The 23,636-nt window shown below is 40.4% G+C and overlaps 2 protein-coding genes across 2 annotated transcripts in view; both read right to left on the reverse strand.

Annotated features, from left to right (window-relative positions):
- Nucleotides 1-859: 859 nt before the first annotated feature.
- On the reverse strand, nucleotides 860-10,227 carry ADGRF4 (adhesion G protein-coupled receptor F4). The gene is made up of 8 exons (XM_017813003.1): nucleotides 10,123-10,227; nucleotides 9,028-9,064; nucleotides 8,720-8,880; nucleotides 7,465-7,749; nucleotides 5,369-6,733; nucleotides 4,450-4,491; nucleotides 4,311-4,370; nucleotides 860-1,792 (listed from the first exon to the last, which is right to left on the reverse strand). The coding sequence occupies exons 1-8, from the start codon at nucleotides 10,198-10,200 to the stop codon at nucleotides 1,787-1,789; spliced, it is 2,034 nt and encodes a 677-aa protein (XP_017668492.1). The 5' UTR covers nucleotides 10,201-10,227; the 3' UTR covers nucleotides 860-1,786.
- A 5,663-nt stretch (nucleotides 10,228-15,890) lies between these two features.
- The window catches only part of CD2AP (CD2 associated protein), an 87,233-nt gene continuing 79,487 nt past the window's right edge, over nucleotides 15,891-23,636 (reverse strand). Inside the window, exons 14-18 of the mRNA XM_017813129.1 lie at nucleotides 21,823-21,935; nucleotides 20,965-21,051; nucleotides 20,174-20,355; nucleotides 19,330-19,393; nucleotides 15,891-18,225 (exon numbers count right to left, since the gene is read on the reverse strand). Coding sequence (XP_017668618.1) covers nucleotides 18,184-18,225; nucleotides 19,330-19,393; nucleotides 20,174-20,355; nucleotides 20,965-21,051; nucleotides 21,823-21,935 — 488 coding nt within the window. The 3' untranslated portion in view covers nucleotides 15,891-18,183. The remainder of the gene's footprint in view (nucleotides 18,226-19,329; nucleotides 19,394-20,173; nucleotides 20,356-20,964; nucleotides 21,052-21,822; nucleotides 21,936-23,636) is intronic.

Genomic DNA, 23,636 nt, shown 5'->3' on the forward strand with positions numbered 1-23,636 from the left:
AGATTCACAGTTGCAAAGGACACCCACTGAACACTGACCAACACCTTCACCCGACACTACCTATCCTGTGCCAGTCTTTTATCTGTTTTTTTAAAACACAGAAAATAAATCAGGTGTGCAACACCACAATGCAATAATCCCCTCAAGTATGAGGAGCACTGAGGTAGCTCTGATAATACTTGAAGAAGGACATTCAGGGGCTTGGGGGAGATGCTACTGATGTAAAAAAGGTTTGACAGCCCCAAGATACATGTAACTTCCCGGGGGGGAAAGAAAGAAAAAACTCTCTCAGTGCTTCAAGGAGAGAAAGAAGCTACAGCAGAGAAGGAAGCTACAGCACAGAAGATGTTCCTTGACACCAAGTAGCAGACTTAGGGATAACGGTCTTTTTAGATCTATGTTACAGCAGCACATAAGCCCAATTTTACCTCTAATTGATTAAAGCTCTCCACTGTGTAAAAACACAGTATAGACTCTTGTAACAAGACCACAGTTTACAAGAAAAGAAAAGAGGAGAGCCAGCAACAGAGTCCTGAGGAAAAGAAGTGTCTCATGGCCCAGAGTAGAGCTCTGCCCTCCACCCTCTCCCACCAGGACATCTGGCTGTGGGTTTTTCCATGGTACATATCACACACCCCACATTACTCAGTTCATTTGCCAGGGCATTTTAATCCCTCTTCAGTAAAGGTGTATTGATGACATTAAACTCTATTATTTTTATTAAAACTTCTATATCTCAAATGTATGTGAAGCCACATGGGGGTAAGTGATTTCTGACTTGAGTAATGGCAGTGAATACTACAGGGCATTTATCTACATGTTTGGTAGAGAAGGATAAGTACCACTTATTAGTAATAATGACAAAACTTTATTTCCATCTGAAACCATCAAGTCATCCTGACAACAGACAATAATGTTTCTATCAAAGCCTTCATTAGAAAGGGTTTCTCAGACCAAGGACAGGTTTTCTACTGAAACCAGATACTCCATCTCAAAGGAAAAACCATTTCCTTGCTTAGGACATTGCTCAGGAGATGTCCATCAACTCTTGATTCAACTCTGAAGAATATTCCAAGCGTGCTTTCCCACATTTAAAGAAGGAAACTGATTTATTTGCAGAGTCCTCTTTATTATTTGTCTCTGTCATTGCCTTGCAGGACAGGAAAAAGAACAAAAATTCTGTCCTAACAGACTAGAAAAGGGCTTTATACAATTGCTCTGACACACAGGTACAGAGATGGAGAGAACAGCTGTAATGCAGAAATAAAGTTATGTTATCCATCAATCTGAGAGGACAAATGGAAATGATGAACACAGTGACACCAAATAGAATCGGTTTTGCTCAAAAGACAGCCAAAAGCAGCTAGATAATGCTCAACATTTGTACATATTAAAAATTAAATAATTTTAGAACAGTTCCACATACTGTACAGCTCCATATTGCACTGACATAAAAAAAAAAAAGAAAGAAATTGAAGCACTGAAATGGCAAATGAGGACAAACTCTCCTCACAGCAGTTTTCACAAAGGTGAGAAACAAGCTTGATGTATCAGCATGTTTCCTCCAAGGGTTGCAGCAACACTGATGGTTTCCTGCTCCTGACAGCAGGTTAAAGGCCTTTTCTCTTCTGGTTTTCATGATGCTTCCTGTGGTTGTGCTCCCAGACAGTGCTGTCCATGCTCCGAGCTGGTCAGACACTTCAGCTCACCTCAAACCAGGACTTCTGTGCAAGAAGTGCTCGTTTTCTTCTCGCTGGTCAGATCCACTGAAGACAACTGTCCACTGCTAGGACTAGGGAGGAAAAAAAAAAAATCAGCAGGTCAGATTACAGATATCATCCATGGAGGGGGAGGGTCCAATTCAACCAGGAGGTGCTTCAGCATCCTGTGAGAACTGTCACAGGATGGTCAACTTAAAATCTGACCCAGAAGAAAGGCTCCTCTGAGTCTGGGGAAACATGAAACAAGTCTGCATACCCTTCTAGATGTATTATATCTCCACCATTAAACCCCCAGACACACAGTCCCATTTTGGGCCTCTCACTACAAGAAGGACATTGAGGTGCTGGAGCAAGTCCAGAGAAATGCAACGGAGCTGGGGAAGGGTCTGATGTCCATGTGAGGGGCAGCTGAGGGAGCTGGGGGGCATCAGCCCGGAGAAAAGAAGGATTAGGGGGCCTTATTACTCTCTACAACTCCCTGAAAGCAGATTGGCTAGCCAGGCAGGGGTCGGTCTCTTCTCCCAAGTAACAAGTCATAAGACAAGAGGAAATGGCTTCAAGTTGTGCCTGGGGAGGTTTAGGTGGGATATTAGGAACAATGTCTTCACTGAAAGGATTGACAAGCATTGGAACAGGCTGCCCAGGGCAGTGGTGGAGTCACCATCCCTGGAGGGATTTCAAAGACACATGGATGTGGCACTGAGGGACATGGTTTAGTGGTGGACTTGGCAGTGCTGGGTAATGGTTGGACTCAGTGATCTCAGAGGTCTTCTCCAAGCTAAACAATTCTATGATTCTGTGATTTTGAAACTCCCTGAAATGAGACTACTTTTTTTTAAATAACAATTATTTCAGGTGTGACCAACTTTTTCAGCTCTCATGAGTCAAACTCCATGCTTACACCCAAGTTTACAAAAGTGCATGACTAATATTTTCCCCCTCTGTTATGCCATTATAAACACCTACACATGGTTTCTTCCACCCAGGTGAGTGACAACATCAACCCAAATTCTTAGGCACATGCAGCCACAGTTTCCACACCAAGTTTTGCCCAGTGAGATCACTTAATACTTTTATCAAATGTTGCTGAGTCATGGGACTAGTGAAATTTAGACCTGTTGTTTCCAGAAGGTTATACTGGTAGTGACTTGAGAAAACTTTAACTTTCAAACTTTCAGTCCTGACCTAAAGCCTGATAAAATGTGAAACACTTTCACTGTTGTTTGGATCCTCAATCTGTATAAGCAAGAAATGTAATCTCAGTTTGTTAAATTTGGGGCAGCCACAAACACATCCTTTCTTTTTCCTCTGCTGGGTAGGAAAAATCTTGAGCAGAAATTTGAGGCTTGGTGGTTTTGTTTGTTATTCGGTTTGGGGTTTGTTTTATTACTTTTTTTCACTGGTTAGTTGTTTTCTTCTTCTTTTTTTTTTAAGAGAAAACCTTCTGCAATGCATTTAAACTTAGCACATAGGGCTGGATGCAACTGAAAACTAAATTGGAGAGGTAGGATGCAGAGGAGTTAGAAGTTCCACAAACATGCAGCCTCTCCTGCCCCAAACAACCCAAATGCTGATATCAGAAGGGAGCCATAGTTTCCACAACCCCTCTATTTCCCCTCATAAATCAAGTATGTTTGCACACACTGTTAAAGACCCTCTGCAGCTTTCAATAGTAGAATCACAAATGGATAAAAGCAAGGAAATTATTTTTTCGAAGTCCAAACTGAACTGACACAGTTTCTTTTGGCAGACAGCAGGAGTACTGTAGATAATTCTTGTGAGACCGCTAAAGAGGATTCCCTTTCATAAACACAGTGTAAAACCACTAAAGCCTTGGTACCAAAAGAAATCTGAGAACCACAGACGAAAGTTTTCCAGTACAGGTAGGAAGCACCAACTCAGTGATGCCAACACATCAATTCTGACAAGGTTTTCCTGGGAAGCTGCTGAAACACAGTTGTTTCCTTAAGGTTTAAACACTTGCTTTTAAGGAACTGCCCTGATTTTTAAAAAGCCCTCAAGCTCTCATGAGTACACAACATCAACTAGCACCAAACACACTGTCTGGGCTCTGAATGGTTTCCATCCATCTGCTGAAAGCAGAACGATCCTCTGACATCCTAAAGCAGCCCTGCTGGCATACAGATCCACATTTTTGTGAAGGAAGCAACCAGGTAATTACACTGGGATTTTGGACTCCTAATTCTGTTCCTTCCTTATTCAGTAACCTTAAAGTAAATCTAATTTACAGATTGGGGGGGCAGAAATGTCATTGGCATTGTGTATCTAAAGGGCTTGGACATCTACAGGTGAAGAGATTAGAATAAAATACCATTTTTAATTTTGTAACAACAGCAGTAGGTCATGTAGCAGTAACAAAAAAAGATCAATGGCCACTTCTGATATTTAGGAGCTTAATATCCTCAACGTGCTTTTGAGATACCTGTATTTCCTTCAGCAAGAAATTGCCTTAGAAAAATGTTAAACTAGGTAAGATGCAGTGGATGGTTCCATTCTTTTCACAAACATATAAGAAGGTGTGTAAATTGGTAAATTAAGGCAGTAACAGGGAAATAAAATAATCTTTACCTTTTCTAGACCCCACTTCCGTCTTGATGAAAAGCAGTTCATCCTTAAGGCTTCTCTTGTCTGTAGATTTAAATTAAAAATATTAAAGGGAACGGTTTCTCAGGGAGTAGAAAATGTTCATATAATCCAGAACAAGTACCTTTCTGTCCAGAAGTGTCCCAAACAACAGGATGAAGAATCCCTAAGAAATTGCAAAACCAGTTAACAAAACCAGCATAGCCACATGATGTTTCTTAAGTGCTTCTAGATGACATTTCTGTAAGGATAGACCTCATCTGCTATCATTCAGGTAACAGCAATGCACAAAATGGGTTTATCCACCCGGGACATATGGGCTGTCTGGGAACATCAGGAATGGATATACAACCTGTGTTAATTCTCACTACAAACTGGACTGATGGGTTACATACCAGTAGTTTCTCAGCCCACTCAGTTACAATCTGAATCAAGAAGAGCTAAGACAGACCAGGTGTACAATAGTGTGTCAGGTAACACTGGATGTTAACACCAATCAGTTATTCAAAACCATAGAATCAGTCATGGAATAGTTTGGGTTGGAAGGGACCTTAAAGACCATGTTGTTCCAACCCCCCTGCCATGGGCAGGGATACCTCCCACCAGACCAGGTTGCTCAAAGCCCCATCCAACCTGGCCTTGAACACTTCCAGGGATGGGGCAGCCACAGCTTTCCTGGGCAACCTGTGCCAGGGCCATCTTCAACAGCAAATGAGAATTTTCTGTGTATTTGTTAATTGATAAGGATGAGACACCTTGGCAGTTACTGGACATTAACTGGTGTATTTTATGTTTAACAGAAATTCATCTTCTTAATTGTTCAACACACTTTAAACCAACTATTTTGCCCCATTACCCATCTACCTTTACTACTCTAATGCAGGATGCCTCGTGCATGTATTATGTAAAGGGGCTGAGTCGAAAGGAAGGCTTAGATCCTATTTTTCATGCACAATACGTGCTGCCAGTCCCTCTTTGACCTGATACCTTTATCCCAGGCTCAAAATCTGAGCACATACTATTCCTGGTCTCCCAGAGTTTACCTGGAAAGCATTCAGCAGCGCGAACGTGATGTGGAACGCCAGGGATCGGCTGTCGAGAATCGTGGCCAATCCAAACCCCCAGGTGAGACCCAGAAGAGGGGTCAGAAGGGCAACGTTTTTGCTGATTCGGATCATGCTGCTCAAATCTTGTGACTTGCAGCCTTCTCCAACAGAGGATCTCCCAGTCTTCACCACAACCACCACCACCACCACCAGATTCACCACAATGATGCTCAGAGCAGGCACAACAAAGGCCAAAAGGGCTTTTGTCTCATACCAATTGAGCCAGCAGGCTCCACTCCTTAAATATCCATTCTTTGGTTCAGTGATGGCAACAGTGAGGACAGATATGACCAAGGGACATCCATATCCAATAGAGAATGCTGCAGCCAGGAACACAGATCTCGTTACCTTAAAAAAAATTAATAATAATCCATAGAGAATCAAGAGGCCCAGTGTAAACATCCAAAAAAACAAGGCAAGGTAGAAAAAGTGAAGGAAAAAAGTGGCTGCTACACACAACTGGTAGTTCAGGGCTGTATTGTGCACAATAGCTGCCAGGATGAACAGAACATCAGCAACGAGCAGCGACACAGCGATGTTGACCAAACAGAAGTGGCGCATGTAGGTTATTTCAGTTTTTGTGACGTGGTGCCAGACAACAGCCTCTATGACAAGGCAGAGAACCAGGCTGAGAATGGAAAGGCCTAAGCCCACCCTAGTGATGTAATCCAGCACCACGCTCCGCGGCGTCGCGGGGGACATCAGAATGGAGAAGGACTTGTAGGTCCGGCGCTGGTGGGAGCAGACACAAACCACGCTGCTGACGGTGTCCAGCTGCGTCCTGCACGCCCGGCTGTCCCAGCGCCGCTCAGCAGAGTGCCACCCCACACACTGGGCCTCCACCTGCTCCAGCTTATTCACCTTCTCAAAGGTGAGCGAAACCCGCTGGAGCTCCTCCGGCAGAGACACCGACAACACCATCCCGTTCACAAACCCGGGGTCTGACCGGGCGCTCTCCATAACGGCCCCGAGCGTTGGGAACGCAATGCTGATGGCCTTGGAAGCCCTGGGCAACTTCAGAAGCTCTTCTTCTGGGATCACCACGTGCCCAGTGATGTTGCCTGTGTTGTTGAACTCCATAGAAAAATCAAAGCTCGTTCCTGAAGTGTTTCTGTGTATGCTGTAGCCTTTCGTAGCGATGAAGGGCTCCTGCACACTTTCCGACCCGTTCCTTAGAAGAAGCTTCCCAGCAAATAAATTCACTGAGTCCAGTAATTCCGAACCAGCATTTCTGTCCCTTACAAAAGCCCAGTTGGAAATGATGGAGCTGTTCAGAATATGGTTTGCTATCCTGCTGTAGCTCTGAAACAAACATGAAAACAATTTTTTTTTTTATATTAGAAGAAACCAAATATTATTCCACTGGCAGAGCTTCCCAAACGGCTCATTTAATTCATGAGTGATTTTTACAAAGGAAATATTCCTTCTGACACTGAACATGCTCCCCATGATCCATCCCAGTCAAATCTAAACATCTCGTTACTAGAATTGTCCTATCCTCTTCATATCACAGATCAAAAGGTGATTGGAGAAGTAAACATAAAGCAAAAAATCAGGACACTCTAGTTCTATTCCAGACACTGACCCACTGTGCAGATCTGATTTACGTCACCCTTCCTGTATTTCTTCCCCCACCTCTCTGATTTCTGAGTTCATCAGGAAAAGATACCAGTTTCTGTTGTGCAACACATGACAACACAGCTGCAGGTCAGCATCTCCAAAGCTGCCTTCCCTATAGTGTCATACTTCAAAAATTAATTCTTCCTTGTACTGCTATTCCACAGCTACAACAGCAGGTCCTGAAAACTTTTGCTTTTAAAGAAATTTAATTCCACAGTATATTTTCATCACAGATGAATAAGTCAGTTTCTCTGACAACAAAACAATGGCCCACTCTGAAAACTCCTTCCAGCTGATCTCTGTGTGACTTGCAGCCACCACTTCATTGGACATTTTTGGCCATAAGGACAAAATACTGTATAGATGCTCTGGAAACCTCAGCAGCACCTCCCAAAGCCCACAAGAGTAAATACCTGCATTTTTGCTCTAGTGACATTCTCTGATAACAGCAGAGAAATCTTCTTCAGCAAATCCACTATATCAGCTATGTTTCCTGGAATGGCTGGTGAAGACAGTATATCTGGGATGATGCACGAAAAATCAGCTTGGCAGCTCCTATTCCCATGGTCATCAGCACCAAAATGTTTTGGCCCATCTCCAGGCTTCCCATGGCCTGGCTTTCCTCCTGCTACAAAAGGAAGATGTTCTCCAGCAACATGTCCTCCAGAGCATGGACAGAGTCCACTTTCAGATATCCTCTAGAGGGAGGAAAACACATTTGAGACAATTAATGAACAGAATGAAAATGAAGCTTCAGTTACGACGAGGTAAGAGGTCCGGTGCTGGGTGTGCAGGGAATGTGCTAGATGGACTGAAACCCAGAACCAAAGCTCACCTGAGAAAACATTGTACTGGTACAACACACAAGAAAAGAGGGGCAAGAACTAAATGTAGTGCCTTATGCTTGAAGTGATTTAAGTTTTATTTTGTCCTTGAGGAGAATTTACCATGAATGATCTGATCATTACAGATATTGCTATTGCTCTTTTCTCAGGTTCATCCTGGTGTATCCTTGTCTTGGTTGAGATCCACATGAGGAACATCAACAAACTGAACAAGGCAACTTTGTTTCTGAATTGTTTCCACACACGCATTTCCCAAGTTTATTTCCCTTCACTTGATTTAAGATGGTGAAAGGACAAAAGCACAAGTCTGATGAGGAGCAGCTGAGGGAGCTGGGGATATTTAGCCTGGAGAAAAGGAGGCTCAGGGGTGACTTTACTGCCCTCTATAACTACCTGAAAGGAGGTTGTAGCGTGGTAGGGGTTGGTCTCTTCTCCCAAGTAACAAGCGACAGGACAAGAGGAAATGGCCTTGAGTTGCACCATGGCAGGTGTAGATTGAATATTAGAAAAAATTTCTTCACTGAAAGGGTGGTCAGGCATTGGAACAAACTGCCTAGGAAAGTGGTGAAATCACAATCCCTGGAAGTGTTCAAAAAACATGTGGACGTGGCACCTGGGACATGGTTTAGTCATAAACACAGTATTAACGAATTGTTATGGGTTAATGATTGGGCTTGATGATCTTAGAGGTCTTTTCCAACATAAATGATTCTGTGATTCCATGAAGTCAAAGCTTTGCTCAAGATTGAGAGGGTATGGAGGGACAGGCTGTCTTGGCAAATTATGAGCATAGGCCAAAGAAGGTGCACAACAGTTAACTCGCCTGAAAAAGGGACTGAACATCCAAGTTTGCACAGGCATCAGACAACATTTGCCACTTTCTGTCTTCACAGACAAAGCTTGTCTCCCCATGGAAGGAGGGAGAACAAGGCTGAATACAAATAGCTCCATTGTCTTGGCAGGGAATGACATTTATACAGGCATCTGAAAAATTAATCAAGCAGATATTGTTATAAGGTGTAAGACCTCATGGTCCTCATGGTCCATGAGGTGAGTATCGGTGGTGTAAAGTATTGATAACTGATAACAACTCACAAAGAATTAAACAAGATATATAGTTATTCACTGTACCTTGCTCATTACCAGTCTTTGATTCCCTGCCGAGAACCTGAAAAATAAGAAGTAGAATATATGCTGAATATTTAAATAAATAACTAAAGGATGATTCCTTGGCACAAACCAGAAAGAGGGGAAATAGTCCTTTTGAGTCCAGAATGCAGAGCTCATGTCCCCTTGCTCATACAGACCAGTTCAGAACTCACTACTTAGAGTTTGTCTCTCTAGATGAAACCTTCAGTTGGACCCTTCTACTGAAATGACACACTGAGGATCACACAACTCCAGCAGTTATTCCTCAGTCAAAAAGCCTCTGTTAGGCTCCAGTATTTCTCATGTTGATGAGAATATATGAATTTCTGATGTGATCTGTATGACTTTTGCCATAAGATAGTGCTACAGTTGTACAAATACCAGCATCTGCTTTGCTCCCCTCTGGACTGGGAAGCAGCCCTGAGGTCTGTGTGTAGAGCTCCTGCAGGCAGGAACACCTGCTGGAACTGTGTGTTGTACAGCCTGACACAATCCAGAACAGCTTCCATCGTTGCTTGGGCCATCATCTACAACCAGCCAAGCCTTCCAAAACCTAAAGGGGGCTAAAAGGATGGAGAGGCACTTTTTACAAGGGTAGAGTGACAGAACAAGGGGGAATGGCACTAAAATGACAGAGGGTAGGTTTGGATTAGGTATCAGGAAGAAATTCTTTACTGTGAGGGTGGTGAGGCACTGGCACAGGTTTCCCAGAGAAGCTGTGGCTGTCCCATCCCTGGAAGTGTTCAAGGTTAGGATTCATGAGGCTTTGAGCAACCTGGTTCTCGCAAGCTGAATAGCAGGTTTTTAGCACTCCAGGAGTTGTGCTGGAGGTTCACTGGCATCTGGCATACTGAACATACTGAATACTGTAAAGTATTTTCTCCTGTAGCATCAGGAAAAGGGGTAATGAATTTAAACTCAAAGAAGGTAGATTTAGATCAGATGAGGAAGAAATTATGATGAGGTTAGTGAGGCACTGGAACAGGTTGCTCAGAGAAGCCGTGGTTGCTCCATCCCTAAAAGTGTTCAAGGTCAGGTGGGATGGGGATTTCAGCAACCTGGTCTAGTGGAACTCACCCTGAGAGCACTGTGTGGTGTGGCCAGGAAGAAGGTCACAGCCCAAAGGAGTAAGCAGTAGACTACCCTTACATCCATTGTTGACCATTTGCTGCTTTCCTCCTGGAAGAAACATGTTAAAGAAGTTTAGACATCTCTGTTTCCACTTTTTGAACACAGTCTGAAAGCAGCTAAACCTATGACAAAGACTGTCCTTACTGGGCTTGCAAGGTGCATTTGGGGCATTCATAATTTAGTACCTTTACTGAGAATGATTTGTGAGCCCTTTCTTGAAAAAAAAGAAAAAAAGACATAAAATCTGTCCAACACTGAAAGTTACTGCATTAATAATTTATTGTAAACCGAGAGCTGGAGAGTTTATTAAAGCAGTTCAGCCTGTGGGTCCCTTTAGAAGTGATTTAAGACAGCCTTGCCTCCACTTCGACACTGCTGCTCTCCTTGGGCAGTTCCTGAGGAGCCCCATCATGAGGTAAGAAACTTGGGCACTCAGGCCTTGGATATCAAAAACTAATAAACAAGGACCAGACCAAGTAAAGAGTTATTTCCTTTGCAGGTGGAAATAACCTGCTCCCTCCATGAAGCTTCCTGTGGTCCTTGATAGTAGCTAAACATCCTGGGATGCAACTTGCTACAGGCATATTTGTTGGAGGAAAATAATTCAGTAAAAGAAATTAAGGAAAAACAATGTTTTAGATCAAACCTGATTATTACATGCTTTACATGTCCAAGGCAAAAGCAACAGCTGCTCTGCATTCAAAAGAATTGAGACACTGATCTTCTGTCACTGGATGTATAAGTAGATTAGGTCATTTACTAAAAAATAAAAACCATAAAACCAGTGAGCGAAAACACTAAAGCACAAAACAAATGCTCAGCTGCAAAGCAGGATGATTACTAGATTTCAGGAGATGGCAACAAGAAAAAGCTCATCAAACCACCATGCCTTGATAGGACCCACTCAATTTTCCCCCAACACATACTGATCAGCACAGATGATGTAGATCAGAAGCACAAAGGGTCCTGTACTGATGGAGCAGAGATGTGTTCTCCCATCCAGGAGACTCCAAGCTCTCACCATCTGACAGCATCAAAGGCCCAGGCACACAGCTGGCTGCCCCTTTCATCTGTGACATTTGTTCGCACCTTTCTATGCTTTTAGGTCTGTGGGTTTATTACTTAACTGTGAAATAATCATAAATGTAGAGCTTGATGCACTGAATTTCTAAGCTAGCTCTAAAGGAGAGCCTTGTGACAGCCTCTTGAATTCAACTGCTAACTGGAAAAGCATTTTCTGGGTTAAAAGCTACAAGCTATTAGCTCTTGTAAGGAAATAAAATGGATATGGAGAAGTAAACCAAAATACTTGGATCAATATTGCCAAAGAAGGGGAGGTGGCTGGGAAACACCTACAGGTCTGAGGCAAAAGGTTGTATCAAATTCCTTCCCGATTTCTGCAGTCATTAAGTGTTGATTGTTTGCTCGTAGCCCTAATTCCATTTCACAGCTACAATCCTTGAGCTCATCATGTCTCACCATTAATTAATTCACATTCATTTTGTATTTAATCACCAATGGATCTCCACCCAGGGCTGTTACCTTTGAGTGAGGCAGAAATCTGGGACACCTCCAGGTATCTCAGGCTCACAGAGATACTGGCCCATGTTGCCAATGAAACACTGATCTCGCTCAGCTGCATTGCTTGACTCATCATGGAAACCTCCCAGTCTCACCAATGCAAGAATCTGCCAAGGAAACCACTGTGCAGCAACAGAAGCTTGGAGCAAAACAAGTAATACAGCAGCAAGTCACTGCCACTTTAGGAAAAAACAGGGATGTAGTGACACAGGGCCACATGAAAGCATATACAGATAGTCCTCTTCCTCCAAAGCATCCAATTATGGCACTTCAGACAGAGGATAATTTATCTCTTCTCATAAACTATCTACTACCATTGATGCCTGACTTTTTAAGCAGCTGTAAACATGTTAATTCTCTCTTCCAGAGGATTCTGTTTTGTCAGGACACAGGTACACGAGCAGCTGAGTTGTCAATACTCTCTCACATGAAAAGGATTTTCTAGTGAGAAGACACTTCCACACCCACAGGTTTCTCCCACCCAGCTCAGGAGACCGTCACCAGCTGATGATCCTCCTTCTCCAGGTCATTTCAAAGCCCTCAACAGAAGGGAAAGAGCAAAGAGTGAGTGGATGGACAGTGGTTACAAGAGAGCAAAGAGCCTCTTAAAACAGTAAAAAGAAAGGTAAACTGATCATGTATTTAAAAAGTAATCCATATGCTGGTTAATGCATCATAGCCTCAAATTCAAATCCCTTACTCTATCACTCTTGTTGGCTTAAAACTGAAGTATTTCATAAAATCCTACAAAACTATCCTCCTTGACTCTACCCCAAGCACGTTCTTGCTTTTAACTTCTGGCAGGATGCATTGCATGGCAGTCTGGCCCCACATGGGCACAGCTACCAGAGGGCTCTGCCCAAGCAGTGACAAGTGTGGCAGCTACACCCCCACACTGGTGGACCCAGGGTCTCTGGCCAAAGGGTTCTCCATCACCTGGAGTCACCTCTCTTCCCTCTCCACACGACAAACTATAGTTAAGTTTACAGGGAAAGTTACAAGCTCATGTTGTACAAAATTAAAATTTATAGTGACCTTGCCATAATTAGCTGGACAAATATATTTTCCCAAACAGTACAAACTTGCACTGTGTGTATTTAACATTTAATAAAAATACTAAATCCATTGTTACAGAACCTAATCTATTAGTTTTAGGGCTTGAATGGCCATGATCACTTGCCACTGCTACCATGCAATTTGAGGCTGCAGCAGGAGACTTCGGAGTGTTCAGCATGCTCACTCAAGCATAAAAAGTAAAGTTCTTAATTCTCCCAGAATGGTATTAGTTGTATTTTTAAAGGAATCACACTTAAAAAATTTAAATAAAGCAAGTTCTGAGAAGAGTTATAGTTAACTTTAGCCATAAGAAAACTCCAGATTTTCTTAAAAGTTACAGCACCGTGATTAGAGACCATTTACAAAACTTCAAGAAAAAAAAAATCAGAGGTTAAGTAATTATTTCCAAAGATGCAAAGAGAATGTAAAACAGATGAAGTAATTGCAAAGTAAATACAGTCACAGTAATTAAATGCATTTTAGATTATGAATGAATCAATTTCACAGACCACTGATAATTCCCAAGCAGTTCTGGAATAGTGAAGTTTTGTGAGAGTACTCACCGTTTTCAGAAGTCTGGGTTCTACATTAAGCAAAGTTAACCCAGCCAGAGATCATCAAGGTATCAGAAATGATTGACTAACCATTCATCTGCTGCCATCATGCCCCAGTCTCACTCTCACAGCCTTACCCAGTGCTCCCTGGGTGCTCTGATTCAGTTGGAGTTTTCCCATGAAGAAATAACCTTGGGCACCAGCTGCTTCTTGTCTTGCCTGACTGGATTAATGTTAAGGAATCTGCAGATGACAATGAAGGTATTGCACTGCAAAATGACAAAACAAGTTACAAACACACCCACAGAACTGCCAGATTGCCACCTTTGCCAGGAGTCCACACTGATGAATCACACCCACGTGGTTGGTACCCTTCCTCCTGGTGGAGGAGGCAGCTTCTGCTCTTCTGTATTTCACAGAACTACAGAATGGTTTGGGCCAGAAGGGACCTTAAGGATCACCCAGTTCCAACTCCTCTGCCATGGGCAGGGACACCTTCCACTAGAACAGGTTGTTCAGAGCCCCATCCAACCTGGCCTTGGACACTTCCAGGAATGAGGCATTCACAACTTCTCTGAGCAACAGACCTTCTTAACACCCCAAAACAAAATCTTATCAAGTTAATGCATCACCCTTTATAAATCCAAGATGACACTGCTGACGGGAGCACAGCTAAAAAGCTCAGTGAGCAAGCAATAACCTTTTCTTTAGGGACACCCAATTGTAAGGGGTGACAATTGTAGGATGAACCTCGTGCCATGGCCACTGCTGGCTTTCCTAAATATCACCTCACCTCCAACAGCCAGATTCCCAACAGCCAGTAACATACAGCAAGTAGTTTATTGTAACAGATGAGAAATTCCTAAAGCTCTTCCTACTAACAAGGCTGCTTTCAAAGAGCCTTAGTCACTACATTTTTCCACATCCTTGCAATATGTTTACAGGGTTTCCTGAGATACTGTCATTTTGTCTGCTACCACAAATCCAAACATTCCTCAGCCACAGGAAAGTCTCCAATTTAGCTGAAAAGTAGGTATTATTTACTGTTCTGTTTTGATACAGCCAGTCTCACATCTCACATTAGCACTAAGCAGGAATTTAGCCAAGCACAATCATACACAGCCAACACAACCCACCTGGGAAGGTTAAATTACTTGTACCTGATACAACAGCAGGTAGAGATGAATTTAAAAAAATACCTCTAAGTAAGAAGGGCCAAAACCCAATCATGTTGAAGTATGGACACCTGTTTTAAAAGGCTTCTTGCCCATGTCATCTGGAGCTGTGCTTCTACATACCCTCTGAACCCTTATGATGGCAAAACTGAATGCTCCTTGATTGTCAAACATCTCCTCAACCTCAGCAATAGTCCTCTGAAGGACACAAAGACCAGCATCCTGCAACACTCAGACACAAACCTGCTTCTCCCAGGAGGAATAACTGAATTTGTGCTCCCAGGGGGCTTGGAAAAAGACTGAAACCATGACTTCCAGCAAGGGGGGCACTCCAAACCGTAAACCAGCAGTATCAGTCTAAGGCTTTACAAGCTGGTTGGGGTTGTTTGCATTCCTCAGGCTGGGAGGTGTGTGCCCAGACACCCAAAGGGAGTGGTTTGTCTTCTCAGCTCTTGCAAAATCCAATTACTCAAGATCTACGATCAGCTGCCACAATGCTGTGCTGTTTGATTTCTCGGAGATCAGAAACATCTCAGATAACTTTAACAGCAGCCAAAAGGCAGCTGTGAAAACCTGTTTGTACCATCCCTTTGAAAAGAGTTAACAGACTTCTGAAAATTTATGACTTTAATGAATACAAGGTATTTATTTAAAAGTTCAACAGATACTTTGCTACACAACTCAAAGTTGAACCTTGCATGACATCACAGGTTTCCATCAGAAACTTCACTACCATGAAGCAACGTTAATGAAAAAAAGTCATCTTTGTGGAAAAAAATCAAAAAAGTAGACCTGTAATTTCAGTGTGTTTGGTTTTTTTTACTACACTTTGTATGCAAACAAAAGCTTTTTAGAGAATCTTGTTAAGATTGACTAAAAACCTTAAGAGTTTAAAAACACCCTTTTGTTGTTCTGTTCCTCATTTACCTTTACCCTCATATGTATCCCTATTAAATATCCCACACCACAGTCTTCAGTTCTTCACTATACACTTAAGTGCTTCATGCATTCATCCATGTTACTGAATGGAACAGGGAGCCTAAAAAGAGGCTCTGAAGATGCACAGTAAGGTCAGTTCAATATGAACCAACAGGGGGGAAAAAAAAGAGAGAAAGAAGAAATCCTGAGAAGCTATATTTGCAAAAAGCCCAGTAAGCTTTCCAACTGTTTGGATCCTAAGCCATCCTGACAGTCAGGAACCAGAGCATCCCAGTGAGCAAATGACAATCTGAAAGCCTCAAATGGAGACTATATAAATACTTTGGTCTGCCCTCCCCCCGCAACTCCTCCTGCAAAGGATTTACCAGCATACAAAATCATTCCTGAACAGAACTGAGAAGACATTTGAACAGGTTTTTATACTGATTTTATTTGCTGAGTTTGGATAGCATGCATCATTTTACAGCACCAGTATAAAGTCAGTGAAGCACACAGCTCGTAGGAACTTGTACTGTGGAATGTCTTCAAAAACCATTACCCTCTCCCCCTCCACCGCAGTACATAACACTGGCTGAAGACAGGACAGACACATATCAGGGCAACTTCCTTATGGCTAAAAATACTCATAGCAGCGACTTTTAAAGAAGGGTTCATTAAATCAAGTCATTGCACTTGGGTCATTTATTGCTATAGCGAACAAAGGCCATTAAATAACAAACGCCTTCCATTTGTGGCTTTAACTGATTGTCTTGTTCTGTTCATCCTCTACAAGCTCACACAGAGGCACAACTTCTGCAGAGCAAATCCATCCCAAGATTTGTTTCGTGCTCCAACCACAGTGAAGAGCTTGTATAACAAAACTGAGTATTCCATTAGGCTCAATTCTTGCTTTCCATCACCTGCTTTAGGGGTGAATTCCAAGCAAGGGTTTAGTGTCCGACGAGAAGCATTGCTGCTGCACATGATTCCTCAACAAAAACACATGGTTCAACCCTTCATTCGTGGTGCATTTAGGCAATTTGAAGTTAAAAGCATTAATATTGAATCAGCTTATTACCAATTTGACTAGCAAATATTACTCAATACCTGCATAGTATATTAATCAAATTTAATTAACTATTTGAATCAGCAATTGATGAACATCCTCCAGTTGACTTTCTGACATTTAATGTTTTATGATGCATCAACTGTGGAAAAAGTACACTCTCAAGAAGTAACACCTCCATGTCACTTGAGCTAGTGACATACTAAATAATTACTATATGTATGACTACTCCCATGAATAGAAGTTTAATTACTTCTTTTATCGGTGAAGTTGCCAAACTATGTGACACTATTTTATCATTTAAATTACAGCAGATCAAAAGGAGATGAGCTGATTACTAACAGAATTAATGCATTTTGACTGGCTTTCTAAAGCTGTATGTTTTTTAATTCTTTAATCAAACAAACACAGCAATAAATACCATTGTCTCCCATCACTTTGCATATTATTGGTATATTGTTCTGCTGCAAGTGCTGAGCTCGGGGGTTAAAGATAATGCTAATCCACAAGATCTCAACTGTTTTCCATAAAATAAAGACACTGTCTTGGACATCAGCAAAATCATGTCAAAGCAATTGTTCCAATTACTCATTAAAATACAAAGGTGTTATTAAATTTAGAGGTACACAGTATACTGAGAAAGGTCATGGCATAAATATATAAATATTGAGACCTTTTGAGAGTATCAAAGTTCCAAAGGGATTTATTTGGAGACATGTTATAAACAAAACCTGACTATTGTAAAAACAGATCAAGATGCATATTGAACCATTACAAAGACTGATGACTTCAGTTTAGATACACAGGTACACAGACATCGTGACTTAAGGTTTCCTTTTCCATGCTGTATACTGGAGTATTTCAGGCACAACAGGTTAAGACTGGACTCAAGTCTTTTTTCTGTATTTCCTGCATTTTGTGGTTTTACAAACTGATTTTTTTTCATAATTTCATGATTCAGTCCTAAGTCCCTTTTTAATCCAATAGTGCAAGTGACAAACCGTTCTGCTGAACTACTCGGATTAGATCATCCATTCTCACTACAATGCATAGGGGTTTCACCTGCTTCATTGCACTAACGAATTCCTATCTCATTACTCAACTTATAAACAGCATAGTATTAATATTCTCACTGCAGACAGGCACAACAGCATAACCCTGGGTGAGACTGCCAAAATTATACAAATATCATATATTCCCTTTTGCGTGTAGGGGAAAAGTAGTGACTACAATTACAATGCAGTTATTCCACCCCTCCCAATAGACTATTTTACAGATTAGTTGTAAAGATAGATCACCCTATTTATAGTATACATCTCTTTAAAAATTAAGCTACAGGTATTCCATAAAAATCTATTAAGAATTCCCTCTCCTTTCTATACAGATTCAGTAGTATTTTCTAGCAAACCAAAAAAATAAGGTCTGCAATTCCAGCACAGTAAGAAATAAGGCCTCTTTTATATTGGCAAAAAAATTACACCATTATTCTTTTTTGTTTTCTTATCTCTCTGAATATAAGACTATATTCCTTTTTTTACTATATTTTTTTCTTTAAGACTGTAGAACAACAGCATCCATCATTATGAACTAAGAGTCAGTTCTCCTTGTGTTCAGCTTTGAATTCCTGGTGAGTTAAAAAACATTGAGTCCATAGCTCTCATGTAGACATCACTGCTTTCTTCAATTTTTCTATTTCAAGCTGGAAAATGGACATTTTGAAAAGAAAGTCAGTATTAAAGTAGCAATAAAGGAAAGTCTTCAGAGCTTTCACCAAAGTTGTAACATTTTCAAACACACTGAAGTTAATAATATTGTAACAGTACTGCATATAACAGCTCAATATTTACAGCTGATTTGGTAATACTATATTGCTAAACAAACAGGAACATAAAATCATTAAGAATTTGCCTACGGTTCTGGTACATCTTGTCAGATAAACTCACTCTGAACAAAGCAAAGCCGAGTTATGGAATCACTTGATGTGTCCCAGTGTGATGCTGCATAATCACCTCAGAGTAACTTTCTAAAACAGCCTTCATACGAAACACTGTGCCATGATCAATTTGTATTTCTTCAAATGCACTTAGAGGATACCTGGAAGTTACCTCTTCTTCATCGCCAGTGCATATTTTAGGCGACTGCATTGATTGCTTTAGAGACACGTTAAAAAGTGGACTCACCAGAAGTTGTTTTCAAGTGTCAAAAGTAGCTTTGTAGTCAGTAAGATGCACTACTTCACAAACAAAATGCCCTTTTGTACCAGACTGAAATAACTTCCTACAATAAGCTCATCCTATTAACTACTTAATGGCATCATACTGCAATGCAGGCAGTGGTCTTCATCTATGAATTGAGGACTGGTGTTCATTCATAAGGAAATTTTTCAGATGCATTCTGTTCTTTTGGCCAATTATCCACACTTCATATTTAGATACTTCATCAAAAATTTAGAGTAGTTTACTTTTGCCCTGTTTTCCTTTTGATTCCCTAAAGTAAATTTGTCTTTCAATCTTAAAAAACCAAAGTACTACCTGTCCAGCTGGACATATTTCTAGCAACACTAAACTGAACTCACACCTCAACACCCACACACTTTGTTACAAATAATATTCCAGGTAACAAAAGCTGAACTTGGATCTTCTATATACATCCAACTGCCTTGTGAAGGATTCATTCAACCACACACTAACACAGCAATGCAAAAAAAGACTGAACAGGTTTGTTGAGACTTTCCTGTGACATCAAATTCCAAAACAATGCCTACTTCTGAACTACCCACCCCTTCCCAAACCGGTAACTTTACCTCCAGATTGCTTCGCAACAGCTTCTCTTCTTCCAAATCCTTCTTTAGTTTTTCCAGTTCTCTCCTAATAGTAAAGATACCAGAAATACAAGTCAGAGAGGGGCGGAAAAAATCTTCACATCACTGAGGACACAGGCTTTGTTTAAATTTTACAAGTGAAATTCACACATGAAGGTACATGCCCACTAGTGAATTGTTACTCAAATCTGTTGGACCACGAGCTTCCACCAACTCCCAGCGCTTCTTATCTATCACAATGCACCTATTCCTAATTTTTAATCACAATTTTAAGTAGGCTACTTAAAAGTTTGAAATGTTATGTAACCTGTAAAGTTCAATTTAAGGTAAAATAACCTGGCAATTTCTACAAAGAGAACAAATTACTTAGAACAGAAAAATCAAGAAAGTGCTAAGAATTACGATCGCACACAATGGGATCACCATGATCACCAGTTTGAATATCTTTCTCTACTAACAGTCATGTCAATACTGCAAACACTTGTGCACGGTGTTACACAAGGCCAGCACACGTACTTACGTTATTACATTATTACCACAAAAAATTACCTACTTTTCCTTACAGTGAAAGCATAAACTGTTTGAGAAATACTTTCAAAAAGCTGTAGTGAATGCAGGAGTGCAAATGTGTACAAATTCCAAAAATATTCTGACATCAAATTTGTACATATTTAGGACATTTAGTTGGATCAAGTTTGAAAGAAAAGTTCTAAATTAATATTAATATATTATCATACAATACTTTTCTTACTTTTAAGTCTGGCAATAAAGACATTAATAAGATTCTCTATATATCCCTGTGGAGACTGAGAAAGAAAATATTTACCCATGTTCTTTCTTCAGTGCGTCTATTAAACCCATCAAATCATTAATCTGAGTCCTGAGCTCTTCCATAGTAATTTTTTCATCATCAGTTTCTCCTTTAAGTTGGATGTCTCCAGGTAAAAAGTCAAGTATGACAGAACTTGGTCTCTGAGATGAAGATGTAATTGGGCTGAATGCAGATGGCTGAAAAAATAAATTAGTAGAAAGCTAAGAAATGAAAACTTCATGAACTGACCACTTACAACACACAGGTTTTACCAGGGTGGGAGCTAAACATGCACAAGCTTCTTTAATATTCAATCTAAAAGGTAAAACAAAAGTTCAAATGTACTACTGTAGTACACAAAATAGTTATTTCATACAGTTCTTAATTAAGTTTCCCTGAGGTTCCTGAGGGCACTAAAAAAGTACTCACAGTGCAGTTCTCTACACTTAAAAATGTGGTTTAATGGAGCCCATTGGATCATTATAAATAAACTTTTGTGCACTCTGCTGATCTGCTTAGTTGTTCTGTCTGTCAGGAGACCAAAGGCTGAGCAAAACTGGAAGTTATTTGGGAAATACCACCTGATACAACAGTTCTCATCAGAACTGATGCACTTTATACCAAAGATAAATGAACTTCCTACTAAAGTTTTTACTGTGAACTTATACTAAATGACACAGCTCACTTGCAGTTAAATACAATCATTTGCCTTTAGGTCATTGCATCAACCTATACTGGAAACACAAGCAAAATGAACAGAACACCAAGCTGCCTGGTACTCCTCTAGCTCCTTGGTGTCATCATACCTTTTTTGTTTCAACTGGCTTTGGTTTGGCACTTTCTTCTTCTTTCTGCACCTTCAGATTTTTTTCTGGACTCACATTCTGACTTCCCTGGTAAACCATTCACAACAAATGAAAAGGTTTTCAGATTTAAAAAAAAAATTAAAATTAAATTAAAAAAACAGAACTGTCACATATTTCTAAAGATTCAATAGTAAAGGGGAAATAAGTAATGAAACTTAAAATTGCTAAACTAGCAGACATTCAGTTCAACTTAAAAATAGGAATCTTGGGCAGGGTTTTCAAGCATATCTGCAATACCAAAGTCCTTGATGTTTTGGGGAGCCTGTAGGTGTTTCCATAAAACATAAATGGCTGGTAACTATAGATGGTAACTGGCATAACTGAACTGTACAACACAAAAACTGATTTCAAGGAGTCTGCCCCACATGCTTCTCATTGTCTGACAATCTCACATCAACATGTGAGATCACAAGTCTCACGTTACAGCAACATTAAATTCCAAATTTGTAGTGACCATTTGCTAGCCTTGTAAGACACTGCAGACACTTTCAAAACTGTGTGTATGTGCAACACCTATTCCACCATCAGTCATGACAGAAGAGCTGAGTATTTCCTGCAGAAACACCCCATGGAACAGAAAGACTCCTCCAGCTGCAAGCAACTCAATCCTGTTGTTTCTCTTACATTCAGTTCCCTGCTGGGAATGGTTATTCCTCTAGACACAGTCTATAGGGACTGAACCTTCATGGCAATTTGCTCTCAGGTAAATGGTTCACAGGACTGTTTCCCAGTGCAGTCCTGTTTCCTGGGAAGTTAGTTAGTAGTTCACTAGGACAAAAACACCCCCAATATACTCACAGGACTGCTATTGAAACGTGAGGGCAGCCTCCTACCAGGCATCTTGGGCCGGTTCGCAGTCGGGTGTGACAGATTATCTGAGGTAGCTATTACATCATCAAAGCTTAACAGATCTAGAAGAAGATGAAAACAAAGACCACCATCAAGACCAGAAAGTTCTGCTGTGTTCTTTTTATCGCTTTATTTTCCTTAACTAAAAAAAAAAATAATTCAGAATTCTTACTATTTCAAAGACCTTCAGCACATACAATACAGGAGCCACATGAAACAACTACATGACTTGGACATGTCTGGTAAATCATATTTTCCCCTTGAAAAAAATTAAGAGTTAACTCAAATGAATTTCAAGTTATGAACATAACTGCTGTAGTGGCATGGCAGCATAAAACAAACCTAACAAGTATCTGCAGAAAAACATATTTATTACTTCTTTTAAGAGCTGCCATATTCAACTACTTGAGAGCATATTTTGTTATTGCTAACCTTGTATGAAAATACAAGTTGACTGACTAAGACAAAAATAAAGATAACCCAGTAAAGTACATACTGGTGTATGTCACACATTGGTGAAAGTAAATTAACAGCATTAACTGCACATATGTCTGTGTGGTAGTTTTTTCATATGCAGTATCTAAAGAAAATACACAACTTCATAAATCTGTAGCAAAACACTTCAAAACTCCATTCTGATACTTCATTAAATACTATAAATCTCTTTGTTCATCAGTCTCTTATGCTCACAGCTCTAGGTAATCTCTCAGATCAGCAGAAATACTTTATGTCCTCTGAGAAGAGGCAATTTTAGGAAAAAAACATTAACAGAAAGAACTGAACATAACTAATCTAATAACACAAGTACTTCAGCTAATTAACAACTGGACTTCTTAACTATTTCACCACAAAAATAAACATACTTACCTGGCAATAGATGTGTAGTGAGATTAAGTTGTGGTTTTTATTTAAACATTGACATAAGATTACAGTTATATATTTTACAACCCAAATTCATCACTTATTTTATATATTCTAACTAAAATGCCACTCAGTATTTACTACAGGCACCAAAAGTAACTTTTAAGATTGTTTTGGGGTTTTTTTTGTGTGATCTCTGATTCTTCCATGACATTATGATTTAGCAAACAGAACCTTCTTTCCCTGTGTTTTCACTCATTTTGAATCTACAGCAAGAGGTCAGATAAGAACAAAAAACCCTGTAAACACTGAGCCAGACCATTCATACTCCTTCAGTGTCTGGAGGACTTAAAATCATCTGATTAATGCAAGTTTTACTCACACATTGTCAAAGCTAATTTATACCTGCACGTACTGAGTTTTCCACTGAATGTTTTAATTGATTTTAAAGTCTTCTCGTATTAATATCCTTGAAGTCCTTAAAACATTCACCTTTTTTGGACAGCCCTGATCAGACCTACTTCATCCCCCATTCCCTCGTTGAAATGAAAGCATTTGTAACACTATCTGTTACCAATCAGTTTTGCTGCTTTTTACTTCTACGAAAGAGAATGTCAAAACAGTCTTTTGCAAACATGCAACCACATCTGCAATTTAAAAAAGCAGGGAAGAAAAATAAAGAAGGGAGAAACAGAAGAATGATGAATGGCAAGCAGCTGATGGAAAGGAGCACGAGGGGGAAATAAATGTGAAGGGATTTCTGTTGCCAATACAGTATTTAATACAAGACAAGCAACAGTGACCAAAGGGTGTATCTGCATGGTCTTGACTCAATTATCAGTAATCCCAGAGTACTAATCCATCACAGAATCACAGAATGGTATGGTTTGGAACGGACCTTA

Source organism: Lepidothrix coronata, unplaced genomic scaffold (genome assembly GCF_001604755.1).
Source record: "Lepidothrix coronata isolate B3197 unplaced genomic scaffold, Lepidothrix_coronata-1.0 Scaffold39, whole genome shotgun sequence".
Lineage (NCBI taxonomy): Eukaryota > Metazoa > Chordata > Aves > Passeriformes > Pipridae > Lepidothrix > Lepidothrix coronata.

Excerpts from the sequence above, each read along its gene's own strand:
- ADGRF4 (XM_017813003.1), bottom strand. The coding sequence starts at position 10,200 with ATGGATGTAAGGGTAGTCTACTGCTTACTCCTTTGGGCTGTGACCTTC. Across the intron at positions 7,750-8,719 it reads ATGTTCAGTCCCTTTTTCAG|AGGATATCTGAAAGTGGACT; the intron begins GCGAGTTAACTG and ends TCCTCCCTCTAG. Across the intron at positions 4,492-5,368 it reads CGCTGCTGAATGCTTTCCAG|GGATTCTTCATCCTGTTGTT; the intron begins GTAAACTCTGGG and ends GCAATTTCTTAG.